Source organism: Parasteatoda tepidariorum, chromosome 5 (assembly GCF_982258835.1).
Source record: "Parasteatoda tepidariorum strain Cologne lab strain chromosome 5, Ptep-v5.0, whole genome shotgun sequence".
Taxonomy (NCBI): Eukaryota; Metazoa; Arthropoda; class Arachnida; order Araneae; family Theridiidae; genus Parasteatoda; species Parasteatoda tepidariorum.
The window spans coordinates 70411313-70426753 of NC_141759.1; the positions used below are offsets into that span (position 1 = coordinate 70411313).

General features: G+C 30.4%; 1 protein-coding gene across 1 annotated transcript in view; it reads right to left on the reverse strand.

Annotated features, from left to right (window-relative positions):
* Positions 1 to 8064: 8064 nt before the first annotated feature.
* Positions 8065 to 15441, reverse strand: part of LOC107436409 (fatty-acid amide hydrolase 2-B) — a 47372-nt gene continuing 39995 nt past the window's right edge. Inside the window, exons 4-7 of the mRNA XM_016048120.5 lie at positions 12597 to 12716; positions 10761 to 10918; positions 10414 to 10512; positions 8065 to 8966 (exon numbers count right to left, since the gene is read on the reverse strand). Coding sequence (XP_015903606.2) covers positions 8373 to 8966; positions 10414 to 10512; positions 10761 to 10918; positions 12597 to 12716 — 971 coding nt within the window. The 3' untranslated portion in view covers positions 8065 to 8372. The remainder of the gene's footprint in view (positions 8967 to 10413; positions 10513 to 10760; positions 10919 to 12596; positions 12717 to 15441) is intronic.

Genomic DNA, 15441 nt, shown 5'->3' on the forward strand with positions numbered 1-15441 from the left:
TGTACACGATTAAGTGACCTTTATTTCATATTTGGATTTCTACTAGACATTGAAAATTTATTAAACGAGGATAATGTTGATAACGACCTTGAAAAAAAATTTGGGCGAATTTTATAATACAGATTTCAATGGAATAGAACTTCTTATCGAAATATGTGACTGCAAAATGTTACTCCACAGTAGAAAAGAAATTGAACCAAAAACTCTATTAGAATGTTGTACTTTTATAATCTCGTATGGAGAAGATGTTTTTCCAAACCTAAGAGTGGCACTTCAAGTACTCCTGACTATCTCAATATCAACTGCTAGCTGCGAACGTTCATTCCGCAAATTAAAATTAATTTTGACATATCTACGATCAACGATGGGACAAGATCGTCTAAGTGTCCTAACATTAATTGTGGAAAGAAACAAATTTGTAATGATCAACTTTGATGATAACTATTATTGATAAATTTGCTTAATCAAAAGCGAATAATTTATACATAGTAATTAGTTTTATTAATGTATTATAACCATATTATTAAATATATGTATCTCCTTAGAGATAATAAATATTTACTTTTTTATTGTTTTAAAACTGCGTGTTTTTAAAATATTATGTAAAATAAATAATAGGTATCTTTTGAACTAATTCTAGATGATCATATACAATTCAGAATCTAGTCTTGTTTTCTCAACTGCATTTTTTGTCTCAAATTTAAAGTCTAGCTTGAGCCTATGACTTTATTTACTTTACATTATTTATTTAATAATTTGGGAGCATATTTTACATATACTACTATATGGTTTTCGAATGGGGGGCGCTAAAATGGTATTGTGCCCCGGGCGCGAGTTCAGCTCGCTACGCCACTGGGATGACCCCAACTGCATTGCCACGACACTTCAAGCTGGTGGCGGCAACGTTATGGTATGGGGAATGTCCTCTTGGTATTGTATGGGTCCTTTAATTCCTGTACCACAACGCCTTATAGCCCAAGGGTATTTAAGTATCATCGCAGATCAAGTACATCCGTTTATGTCAATGGTGTACTCTAGCGATGATGGATACTTCCAGCAGGACAACGCTCCTTGTCATAAAGCTGGCATTGTCCTCAGATGGTTCGAAGAGCATGACGGAGAATTTAACTTGCTTTTTTGGCCAGCACAATCCTCAGATCTCAATACAATTGAGAATTTGTGGGATGAAATTGAACTGGCGCTCAGACAGATGAAACTAGTACCATCAAATTTGCAGGAATTGGCAAGTGCAGTTCAGCGAGCATGGTCTGGCATGCCTTCTACCTCCTACCAACATCTCATAGAATCAATGCCCAGACGAATTAAGGCAGTAATACGTGCAAAAGGTGGCCCAACAGCGTACTGAAGGGGTGGTCATAATAATTTGGCCCCTCAGTGTATATATATATACACACACACAACAAAATAAACAAATACAAAAAAACATGAAGAAAATCAAGAAAAACAATAAGTATAATTTATTGCGCATAAGCTGCAAGTAAACTGAACTCATTAGATAGGTTCAAAATGAATATAAACAAAGGAAAATTACAGACATATGAAAAAAAGGGGGGAGAGAAAAAATTTAAAAAAAACAAACTGAAGAAAAAAAAAGGATAACATTTTTTTAAAAAACCCGTAAAATAAAAGATATAATCTTTTCATCAGCCCACACGATTATATCCGCAAAAATTTCCCGTTTATGTAAGTACATTTAAATTCGCTACTCGCTTTATAGATGAAACTTATATTTCATCTATGTTTTATTCTGTTTTTTATTTTCTGTTTTTATGTGTTATTTTTACTTTTTGTGTTCTATTTTATTTGTTGTAATTTTCGTAAAAAAAATTTTTGAGTGCTCCTCACGCTATTGTATTAATATATTTTGCTGTGGCTATATTGATACAATATCAGTAAGCACTCTTTTTTTGCGGTTTTAATCGTGTGGGCTGATAAAGATAATATCTTTTATTTTCCGGATTTTTTAAAAAAAAATTTATCCTTTTTTTTCATGTCTGTAATTTTCCTTTGATTATCTTCATTTTGAACCTATATATATATATGTATATATATATAATAGCAGGCCTACATCCTTGTTATTGTTGTATTCAGCTTGAATAATTCAGTCGTAAACCATATACGTTCTCAAAAGGTTTATTCAAAGGTAGACTGGCGGTTATAACAGTTCACATCCACACTCCACAAGGGAGGGGTGTGGACAAAACTCCGGATCGTTCCGTCAGATCTTGCAGGGAACACATTATTCAGCAAGAGACATGCGAAAACCATCGCTCCCGCATTAAATACTAATGGAAAATGAGTAAAGAGGCTCAGTCTTGTAACCTTACGCATTAAGGAAAATCATTTAATACTTCCTAATATGGAAGTGAAAGAGGGACAAGATTCTAAAAATGACTCCTCCTTTGAAATATAATTCTAATTATAAGTCAATGGTATGTTTTCAGCCTTGAAGTCCCAAAATAGAATTTCTACACCTATTCTTTACCAAAGACATTTTATGAAAACGAAAGAGTTTTAATGTTGTTATTAATACAAAAGTATTTATAATTTTTATATTACATATACATATATATATGTATAAAAGTCATTTAGTCTTCATTTAATTTATAACTCATCCACCGAAAATAAATTACTTAAAATACATCTGAACAATAATTACACACACACACATATATATATATATATATCAAAATATTTTTTTCATGACTGGAGGGCAAATCAAAAGACATTTTCAACTATCCTTTTCTCCTTGTTATTTAAATATAAGACAAATCTATGAGGGAATTTTAAAGTCAAAAATCTTAAAATATGAAGGTTTAATGTGCTGCATTTAGTTGTACAGAAAAATTTGTCAAAAAGAGGATTTTATACATTTTATAGGTAAGTTAATTTATCTCTTTTTGGAATTACATGTTTTATTTATTAAAAAAAATGAACTTTAAGGAAGTGCATCTTTTTCTTAAAGCATCTTAACCATAAAATAATGATTATATAGAATTATTTATTATTAATATATATATATATATATTTAGTTTTAGTGCTAAAATGAGTTGTCAAAGATTTTTGCTACTTGGTTTATTACGTTGAATTTTTTCTGTCTATTATGCTTTTGAATGATTATTTTTTAATTTCAATAGCTTTGTTTGAATTAATTTAGTTAATAAAATACTTTTGCTCTCAGAGAAGAGGGATTATGAAAGATTATTACAAAACCAATTGATAAATAGGGAAAGTTCTTTGATGAAATCATCAGATCTTTTTAAATTGAAATAGTCTTTTTATTTTTTGACACCTTGACGTGTCTAAAATTATTTATTATAAACATTTTCAAAATTTCCAAATACCAAAAAAGATATCTATGACTTTACAAGATTCAGTACTATTGTAAAATATATACTAGATTATAAATTTTAACACGATTTTGATATGCTTCATTTTCGATAAATCAATTAAAAAAAATAATTTACAGGGATGTTACAAAATAATTTCAGATTTTTCTGAAAACTACTGAATTGTAAAAAGTTTTTATCAAAAGATACATTTTTACAGTTTTTAAAACTATTGAAAAAAAATTTCTTAATTTTGTGAAAAATGTTAAACAATTTTTTACAGTTTATAAACATTAAAAAATTAGAATTTCAAAATAATTTTTAAGCTAGTAAAGTCTTGTTGAAAAATGATCCAATTTATTTTACTGTTCCGCTAATTTTAAGAGGACGCTACACAGCGAAAGAAACTTTTTATGGCGAATTCTGTTCAGATCAATTAGTATTTTAAAATTTAGAAAAAATTCAAAATGCAATTAAATTATTGCAGGATTACTTCCCCAATAAGTTATCTTGCCATAATTCGTTTGGCTTTAGGTATTTTGAATTTTTTTTTTCAGTATTTGAAACTTCATGGTTTACTTTAGGTGTACTTGAATTAATTTTTCCCAAAATTTTGAATTAAATATGATGGTGAAAGAGAATTTTCCATCAAGCTTTTCCCCCTCCGTATAAGTATCCTCTTAACGCTCCTGAAGTTTTAAACTTTCCTCCAATGCTTATATAAGTTAGAGAGGGTATTTTTCTGGAACAGGTATTTTGTACCAGTTAATGAATCATACCTGTTATATAAATTACATGTTATTTCCAGAAGTCTGTTTCGAAATACTAGGCAAAAAATGTGATTCAATTATGTTGTCAAAAATTTTTTTTTCCACTTTTTATAATGTTTAAACTGTTCTTAAGCCATCTTTGGACACTTCTAAATAAGAAAAAAAGTAAAAGTTTGCTTTTTTTTTTCAGAAGAAAGTCGTCGCCAGACCTAAGAGGCCCTGAAGTTTGCTATTTCTGCAGAGCCCCTAGGAAAGTAGATAACACAGAAACTAGTTCGGTTTTTGTTTAAATAATTATATTCGATAATGGGATCTTTTTTTTTTTTGAATTCCTAAAAATGAAAAAAAAACTGAATAATTTTTTAAATCTATTGATTTCACGAGTTATCTGTTACAAAAAAGACTAACCAAATTTCTTTAATAAAAAAAAAAAAAGCAGTTAAATTTTTTTTAAAGACCCGTTATTTCGGAAAAAATATTTGTAACCGATATGATTTCGTATCGTAAGGTCATTAAATGAGATAAAAAAAATATTAATTATAAGTTATTGAGAAATAGAAATGTAAAAATCAGGATTTTTAGAAATATCATTCTTCAAAAATTATTAGACCAAATTCACCCGAATTTTGGATTTAAAATATTTGCTTTTAGAAATACATAATTTAAAATAATGTAAAAATTTTTTATACTTTTGAATAATATTAAAAAATAATAAACATTCTTAAAAAATTACATTACATCGAAAACTTTCCACCGCTCCCCTAAATAAACCATTGGAAAATTATTTTCCAGATTGCGGCAAAGTCCAATTCCGTCAAGATAAAAAAAACACGTTAATTCAGGGAAAATTACGATTGTGTGTCCGATTTCGTAACTTAAAATATTGTCTGCTCTAATTTGTTAACATATTTTACTTTAGATTCTCGAACCATATTAGTGCGTGAAAATACAAAGATCGAATTTTATAAAGTTGCTCTGTTTTGTTATTTTGCATTCTGAACATCAATATAAAAGTTTTTTTTTTTTTTTTTTTTTTTTTTTTACGCTTCAATAATTTTCAGGTGTTATCATGCATTATTTCATAACGTTTACTTATATTACGTTTTAGTTAATAATAAGGAGGGATTATTTTTCTTGTTATAAATGATAAAATTTAATTTAGTGATGCGACTTGAAAAAAAATTATGTAATTTCTTTTAGGAGTCATTGAGATTCTAAACTGGTCAAATAATTCACATTCACCCTGTCATAATTCACATTCACCCTGTCATTATAACTAAAATAAAGTTATAAGAATATTAAATCTATCTGCTATGATCATCTCCATTTATCATGAACGAGCTTCATCTTTCAAGGTGAAATGTAACCTTCACGTTGTAAATTACGTATAATTAAAAAAATGGCATTTTTCTCTAAAACAGGTCATGGATACTTCCTCAAACAAATAGGTGAAGAAAGCTAAAACAATTACCATTTTTCTAAGCGCTTCACTAGCTTTTTTTCTTACGAAATCTAACCTCCAGCGGAAAGGCGATTGGGATTACCAATTGATCTTGATATTGCGTATTAATTTCATAACATTATTCAAGTATAAGCTCGCAATTTGTTGCGTCAAATCATGTTTCGTTTTTTCTTTTAAGGTTTATAACCCTATGCAAGTGTTAAAAAAGAAAATATTGATGTTTGCAAAAATCTTATAATGGTGCCAATCAATTAGTATTCTTCGTTGCTAAGACGACAATTTGCAGTTTTATTAATTTAATTCTAGACCATTTTTCAAATCGTTAAATTTTTTTTATTTACAAATGGTTTTATTTAAGATTTTCTTCAGTTTTAAAAGCTTATTATTATAGATTCACGTTATAGCAACGGTGAATAACAAGTGATCCTTAATATGGTGTGAAAAATTGTAGAAAAAAAGCAACATTAACAAATCAGTAATCAATTTCACCAATAATCGATTGTGCTATTGAATAAAATCCGCAAATCAGTTTAAAAACCTGTAATTTCTGTATGCCAGTCCATGATCATATTTATTTTTGGTTCAAAAACTTTACACAAGCAAATTACATTTCGATTTTTTTAAGTGTTTCAATAACAATTTCACAAGAAACTCGCAAAAATTAAATTTTTATCACGCTGCGTTAATATTAAATTTTAATGAAATTCCTTAATATTATTACCTTCTGCGCAAGTAGGCTTTTTGGATAATTTTCAATGATTTTGTAATTGTGAAAATGGCAAGAACTAAAGTTGCATTTTAGTTTTCTTGCTTGAATATTGAAGATGGAAAACGGCACTTCCCATAAGCGTTTTCTTTATACTGGTTTTATTAAATAATCAGTCACCAGCAATAACATTATTCATTTACTATAGTTATAATTTATTTACAGTTAATATCAAAATTATTTTGTGGACTTCCGGTGTTATTTAAGCTGATCTGCAGTGGTCCACGGTTTCGAAACTTTTGCTCAAATTTTAGCAAGCATTTTGTCTGAAATTCAGCGCATAGTTTCCAATTATACATTGCAGTACTAACAATAATCAGCAATTGAAGTTAACTAACAATTATATTTAATAATTTAAATCATTGATTTCTAGACTAATCATGCTATACGCAATATCACAATTTGTAGTTTTATGAAATTAATTTAAATCGCGAACTAGCGTCTAAATCAGCATCTCTATAAGTCAATTATAGTATCTGTATAAGTAATATCGCACAACTGCTTGATTTAATACACACTTTACTTCTACTTTACTTTCTTTATTTTTACTTTGCATAAAACATAAATGGCATGAAGGAGAAATACCTGACGAATAACGTATGAAGAAATAAGTGCCGAAATTTGAAAAATGCTTTTATAATTTAAAAAGAAAATTATACTTTAAATTAGATTTTATAAAAAAAATTATGCTGTATTTAAAATAAGTATTTATAGAATAAAAACACGCATTGTACGTTTGCAAATGCGAAGAACAATAATAGCGAAGCGGTTGCAATTGCGAAGAACGCGCTAAACAATGGGGGATCATTATTTCTTCTGACACTCCGCACATTGTAAGCAGGAAAATTTTGTCAGAAAAATAATAATAATAGTACATAATAGAAAAAGGTATTTAGAAGAGAAAACTATTCAATGCCACTCCATTGCTAAGCAACAGAACAGAGGTATAAAATTCTTTCAATTGTATGCCTGCAAATGACACATCATTGTAGGCAAATCGTGGCATTTATCGATTCAGAAGCCAATGTGATTCGACACACACGCGTTACGTCAGCACAAGTCTCCAATATAGGTATCCAATTAAATCTGATTTAAATGGCACGGTTAGGCATAATCACTTCACTTCTTCTAGAGATGCAAGTGCCCAATTTTTTAGTTAATGCCAGATTTTTTTTTTAGTGGTAAATAATTAGCAACGAGCTTGTCCGATAAAAAAATTCCTCGAAACACAGCGGCTATTCCTTTGTTCTTTCCTAAGTAATGTTTGCAACTATAAAGTAAAAAAAATATTTTAAGCTGTTTGAAAGATATAAAAGACTGATAAATAATTAAGAAGTTGAGATGTAAATTAATAGGAACTTTTATTTTAAAAACTGTAAAGAAATACAGAAAAACAATATCACTACAAGTATTTTCAATATTGTTAAAAAATAGTTTTAAATATTCAATTAAAAAAAATTATAGCAACTACATTATTTGAAGAACAAATTTGCTGTTAATAAAATTTATATTTTAGATCTATTAAAATATTTTTGATTAAATAAAAATTATTAACTCATAGTACCATAATGTTTAACTTTAAATATATGATAGATTATATAATTATACTATTTAAGTTATAATTTAAGATCACCCTTACCATAAAATAACTGTTTACAATGTTTGCTGTTCTGCACTTTCCATGCAATGCTGCTACAATTTTTAAAAAAAATATTATTTAGTGCCACTAGAGTAATGTTTATTATACACACATAAAAATAACTGACTGTACAATACTGTTATATTACATATGTATAAATATATAATTAAACTTATGCAAAATAAAGTATGTAATTCTTAAACTGAATACAATACAACATCACTGACAACTCGATTCAATGGCACAATAAATGGCACCGAGCTATCCACCTGGCTTGCTTCATTTCTGGAATTCACCTTCAAAAGGCAGTTTAAAATTCCTAGCCAACTGGCACGATTTCGTTACAGCACATTTGACTGACATATATAAAAGGGATAAAAAAATTTCAAGATTGTATAGGCTTCCAACCGCCCAGCTTCTTTTCAATATATTCTGCAATGCAAAGACACAATCTGTCATTACCTGGTCCAGCCACGACTTGGACACCAAATGGTAAACCGGAAGAATTAAAACCTATGGGACACTGAGTGCAAGGTAACTGAGCAGCGTTGAAAACAGTCGTGTAGCTGAGATTGAAGAGATTGGCCAGCATTTGTCCATGGTGCGGGGCAACATGAGGAAATGTTGGATAAATGAAGACTGCGTTCTCGTTTTCCAGCATACTCAGCAACTCAGCTTTAAGATGATCCCCGCAACGCATGAGAAAATCTAAAGGCTTTTGAAACAGAGGAGCAAGATGATCCTGGGCACACGCATTTAAGATCACTGGGAATGTGTGTTCCGATTTTCCTCCGAACCACTTACACATTTCTAGGTAGGGACCGTCTTCCTTAACTTTCACGTTGCCCTTCATGAGTGTGGAGATACGTTGGTTTTTGACAGTAGATAAATAAGAAAGCCAGATGAGAAATCCAAGTTTTGGATATTTCAAACTGACTTCCTCAACGACTAGACCTTCCATACCAAGCATACTTGTAATCTGTAAATCGACAAAGTAATCTTAACATTTTCAAACAACTATTTAATTTATTACAATTTTAAAATAACATCTTACAATTTTACTATTAAATTGTGATACAATTAAAAGTAAAACACGCAAACAACGGTCTAGAGGTCATGAAGTGTCACAATTGGATCAGACAGAATATTCTGCCACAATTTTGTGACCAACGGCATAGTTGTGGTAATATCGATAGTGTAGCGCATAGACAGACTACTTGCCAGGCAGAGCTAAGGCCAACCGATCAGAAGGCTGTTTGGGTTTTGAGCCGTCAGATGAGATAAAACTAAGAATGATATCAGGAATATTATCTCGTTCCTAACATATTAATATTAGATTTGTTACGTGGAAAGACATTCAATGTATTTTGAAAACATCCCAAATCATGCAAAGTTGCCATGGAGATTGTTCTTAACACACTCAAACTTGAAAAGCAATTAAAAATATGAATTGTATATTTTATATGTTTGTATTAACATTGATTAATGAATTGGCTGTAAAGAAAAATAATTGGTGAGTTGAAGGGCAAATTTTGTAAATAGCCTCTAAACACTTAATGCCATACTGTTGATAAGGAACTATTTTCGTTATTATGCCTCATGTCAATTGTGTCTCGCGACAATTGCGTCCCGTGACAAATGTGTCCCGTGTTATTATGCCAATTTTGTCGCATAACAAATCTGCAATTCTTTTTTAAGGCTTTAAAAAGAGATTTGCTTTTGTCTGATCTTAATATTTTTAATCGCATATCCTTTGGGACATTCGCCAATTTAATAATATAACCTTATGGCACAGGAAAATCACTAGGGGGTTTTTTCTTACTTTTTTTAAGTAAAGATTAAACGGACAAATATAATTTTGCAGGAGAATCATGTTTGAAATATTATTATTTTTTATGTATTGAGACGTTTAATTGGGTATAATATGAAAAAAACACAACTACTTCGATTTAGTAGGAACAACATATGACGCAATGCTAAACGAATGGAATTTAGTTGCTGTTTATTTAGTTATTGTTATTAGTAGTTGTTGTTACTTGTTTTAGTTGTTGTTGTTTATTTAGTTGTATTTAGTTTCAATAACTTTTCTTTATAATGCAATAAAGTCTGGCGAGCAGCTATTTAAACGATCGAACACTTCGTTTGCTTATTTGTGGCTTGAAGTTAGGCTCGCAGAAAATGCCGTTCATGGGTTAAATTTAGTAGGAACAACACAACCTGTGACGTAGGCTATATTATACCCAATTGACTAGCTCTAAAAATAATCGATATTCAAGTACGTTGAATTATGAAGTGTAAATTCATATCGTTAGAATAACGAATTTAATCACAACTCATTTTAAAAAACAAAATTGTCAGTTGCTCCGTTTTTTCTTCAGGAACTTACAGATATGTTTTAATTATGCCTTGTAAATAAGAAAACTCACTTGTTTGATTCCTTCTTTAATTTCGGAAGAAACAGGAGTAGGAGCAGGTGATCCTCCATCATCCAACATGTAATACACTTTTATTGATTGAAGTTCAACCTAAATATTAAAATAAAGTTAAGGAGCTTTTTGAAGTTATTTATATTTTGTTTAAAAAAAACAAAACCGTATGAGTTAATAACTTCTTTGCACTGCAAGTAAATAAAAACGACTAATTTAACAAATTCGAATAAGTATATTTAAATTTCCTTATTATCCTAATTCAAAAAATACACAACTTTTAAATGAAAATTAATAAATGTGAACTAATACCAACATTACAAAACATTAAGCAACAAAAACATTACCGGCAGATTTAGTTTCAAACGATAAACACCTTCTGGTCCAACAAGAGCAGAGAGTAACAATTTCAAATCAGAAACATAACGCCCCATCGGGCCAACAACGGCATACCGTCCAATTTCGTCTAAAGCTGGAGGATATTGCCCTTCACTTGGTACATATCCTGATAAAAATGTTTTGAAATAAAAACATTTTAGGATTAACATGTTACAGTATAAAATAAAACAACACGCAGTTATTGCGTCGAATTACTGACAACTCAATTCTAGAAACTTAAAACTATACATATGAAATTTTAATCAAATTATTGGAGAAATTCTTGCATTACATTTTTTTTGGAAGGTTAAAGTTCGGAATTAAAGTTTTTGTTTATTATTAAAGGGGGATATAATAATACTTTAAACAAAAAATTAAGCATTACCAATCCTACGAAAATAATATTTAATAACATATCGTCAAAACTAAAAAATGTATTAGAATATTGGTCTATAAATATTAAAGGTGTTTAAAATGCATAAAATAAAAATTTAAGAAACTTCGGTTTTTTAAATGAAATAAAAAGAAGTCATTTTTATTTTATTATCGATATAAAAATAATTTAGAAAGAAAAAAACACCTAAGGCATATTATCTTTGCCATAAACATCAATCATTACCGAAAATTCTCACTCGAAAGTGACACACCTAATGTTTCTGATCTTAGGTTTGAAAAAATAATTTTCTTCTTTTTAGTCAACTTAAAAACATTTTTAAATTTTTTTTTCATTTTATTTTATTTTAATTCTGCAATTCAGTTTTTTGTAAGTTTGTTTGAACTAATGGAGGATATTTTGTGTTTACGCAACACTCGGAATGTACGACTCATCTAGTGACAAACATTGCCACAATCAGTCTTTTTCCTTAGATGGGCTCGAAATTTTCTTTTGTCCAATACCTAATTTTGTTTAAAGATAAATTCTGCTTATCGTTAGAAAGGAATGATTCCGAGACAGAAATGCAACTGAAATTTTATCCCTCTAGTAAGCCAGAAAATGGTTAAAATTCGAATTTCATCCTCATAGACGTTAAAGCGAGTTAATAAAAACGTAGTTAAATAATCCTAACTAATTAAGGTTGCGTTAATTGTTCATTCTTATCTATTTGGATTTTATTTTCGCAATGAAAGTGAGCTTTATTTTTGCTATGCTATGAAATGAGTTTTAATCTGGGACATTTCCTCGCCAAGATTCGATATAATTTTTTAAGAATTGAAACTTTAACGAGAAACGCATTTCTTTTTAAGCATTTCAAAATGGGACACATATATCGCTGGTTCAAAACTCAAACGACACTTCTGCACTCACTTCTCATTCAAATAACATGAGAAGTGAGTGCAAAAGTGTCGTTTTAGTTTTGAACCAGGGATATATGTTTACAAATAGTTAAATAAATGTCCATATTTCATATATATTTTACTAAAATTAAATCTCAATAAATTAAATATAAAATAACGTTTAGAGTTAATAAGTAAAGTTATAATTATTTATTTTAAAGTTTCTTGCAACAGCAAAAAAGACAAAATTTTTCAACACCTAATTTTCAAATAAATATTCAGTTTAAAAATATTTCAAATAAACATCTATGCATTTGACTCAATTTATATAGTGTTAAGAATCAACATGCCAACAATAAGTAATTTGAAAAGCATCTTAGTAAGCGCAGCTAGAAAGCAAATATATATTTCAAACAGCTGTTTGACGCATCTGTAAGCAAGAACCATACCTGCCACGATTTAGCCATATTTATTTTGTAACTTTAAAAACAATAATCATACCTTTCTGTTTCCGAACGCGACATACTCACCCTGAGATGGTTTGTGTCCGAATATGCCAGTGAAGAAAGACGGAAGACGAATGCTTCCTCCTAAATCAGTTCCCACTCCTATAACTGAACCGCCAGAAGCAATCAGGGCAGCTTCACCACCTGCAAAAATTAACACGTTAAAAAAATTCGGTACATATTTTATAACAGGCGATGAACAGCCGACCTGATTCTGAGTTTACGACTGTCAATGTTCAACTCCGTAGCCTTGTAATGTTTAACCCAACACAGAAGACAAGGTTGAATCAGACATTGGGACAAACTACCCTTCGTGGAGTACTTTTTTGATGAAACTAACCCACATTTGCGGGAGAGAAAAACCTCTCATGATTAGCCCCACGACAAGGAAATTCCAATTCACTGTCTACCACTGAGTATATTTTACGTCAGCAATGTAGTCGGCCTGATCCCAGAGCAGAATTCGTATCAACAAGCAGCTGCTGGGATTCGAACCTGAGTTACTTCAATGGGAAGCCACTGCTCTATCTCCTGAGCCACCTCGGCTCGAACAGTACATATTGGGAGTACAAATTAGTTCGGTCCGTTTTTTTTTTGTGGTCAAAAATGAATTTATTTCAGAACAAAATGAATGAGCAGATTAATCAAAGTATTGTCCATCTCTGGGCTACTACTTCTTCCCACCTCTCAGGTAATTTTCGAATTCCATCTCGAAAAAAATGTCTCGTCTTTTGAGGCGATCCAAGTTAGGAGCCATTTTCGATTTCTGCGAAAGAAGTGAACAGGTGACCTGCCAAATCATGCTGCCTCCGTCGGAACAACCAGTAATCAGAAGGAGCAATGTCCGGCGAATAAGGCGGGTGCGGTAAAATATACCACTTGAGCGTTTCCAAATAATTTTTTGCGACATGAAACCGAGCGTTACCACGCAGAAGAATAACTTTGTCATGTCTTTGCACGTATTCCGGTCGTTTTTCTCGTAATGCACTGCTCAAATGAATCAATTGTAGCCTATACCGATCACCCGTTATAGAATCACCAGGTTGTAGCAGCTCATAGTATACAACACCATTCACCATTCTTGAAACGTTGAAACCATTCCCTACATGGTTTATCAGTTGGAGCATTGTCACCATAAACTTCTACAAGCATTCTATGCCCTTCAGCTGCACTTTTCTTCCAATTAAAGCAGAAGCATAAAACCTCTCGTAAATGTTGCTTAGTTACCACAAATTTTGACATATTCAACAAAGTAAAAAACAGGGTTTTTGTGTGAAACTTAAAGTGATATAAACTGAATATTGACAAATGTCTATCCTCTCTGAAAGCACCGAAACCAGCTGTCACTATGAAACATTCATAACAGCCAGACCCATCTTTTAAAAACGGACCAAACTAATTCGTACTCCCAATATTTTCTTTTCAATTACTTATATTACACTCGTGGCAAACAAACCCTTAAGCATTGTTTATAGTACCAGCTGTTCCCAAATAATGTTTCGCGTACCTGAGGTTTTTGGAATCCTAAGGTCCTATGGAAAAGTTAGGACTTTTTTTATATATCCAATTACGATTAATTTGTAATTATATTTACAACATGTTCCGTCAATAATCCAATATTTTGTTAACATTTTGATTATTTTCATGAATAATAACTAAAACACTGAAAAAAAGAATATTTTCATTGGTTAATATTTTCACAATTGCTAACGTGCTTGATTTATAAAGTCAGGTTTCTGCTAAACACCGGCCGATCAGGTTTTCATAGCCGAATTCCGATTTAGGTTTCCATAGACGAAAAAATTTGGGGACTGCTGGTCTATACTACGACATATATTGTTCCAGCCACGATAGATTGTTCGCATTCATATTGTTTACAATCTTGTTAAAAGAGACAACAAATTATTGCAAAATCTATTGATAAGAATGTTAATAATTATGAAGAATTTAATCAGAAAGCATTTGAACATTCCTTAAATTTATATTATGAAATAGCTTTAAAAATGCGCCTTGGTAAAAATATATATAAGGACAGTTAGGCTTACTTATTGGTATGTATTAGTTCCGAGTATTTTTGTTTTAACTTGTAACCCTCTCTTAATATTTCTGATTCTTTTATTACCCCAACACACGTTTCCATTTTTTTTATCCTTTAAAGACACTGTAAAATTGCTTATAAATTTGACGCAGAAGATGTCATAGTTTAATACCTTCGATAATCATACTTACGAATTTAAATATTTAACTTTAAAATTGTTCTCTTTTCATATTGTTTTTATATTGTTATATTGAAAGTACGTGAAAATCCGATCATAAGAGCAAAAGTTATTCAGGTTCAGCGTTCCCCCCTTTGCGCATTGTACAGTCAGCAAAAAAAAAAAGATATCACCCTGAATAACTTTTGTTATAATGATCGGATTTTCACGATCTAAGTGTCAATCTTAATGGTTCCCGGGGGTGACCTCAAATATGCTAATTAATTAGTGCTAACTATTAATTAAGTTACGAAATCTGACACAAAAACGTACTTTCTCTGAATAAACATGTATTTTTTTTTACATATTTGGATTCCTAACCTTCAAAATATAGGGGGTAGCCGCAATCTGGGAAATGTGGTCCCCATAGTTTGGTCAGAAGAGCGATCCAAAGTTCGTACCCCTTAATGTTAATTTCGCTTTTTGCGTTTTCAGTCATATTTTCAAAACTAATGAAGCAATTCAAAAAAAATTGCACCCACTCATAAAACTCATTTACCCAAAGATAATTTCATGAAAAAAATAATTTTTAATAATTATTAATTATTTTTTATTATTTAATTAAATTGAGGATGAAAAAATTTTGAATTATAAGGTATGAATTTTTTTATACC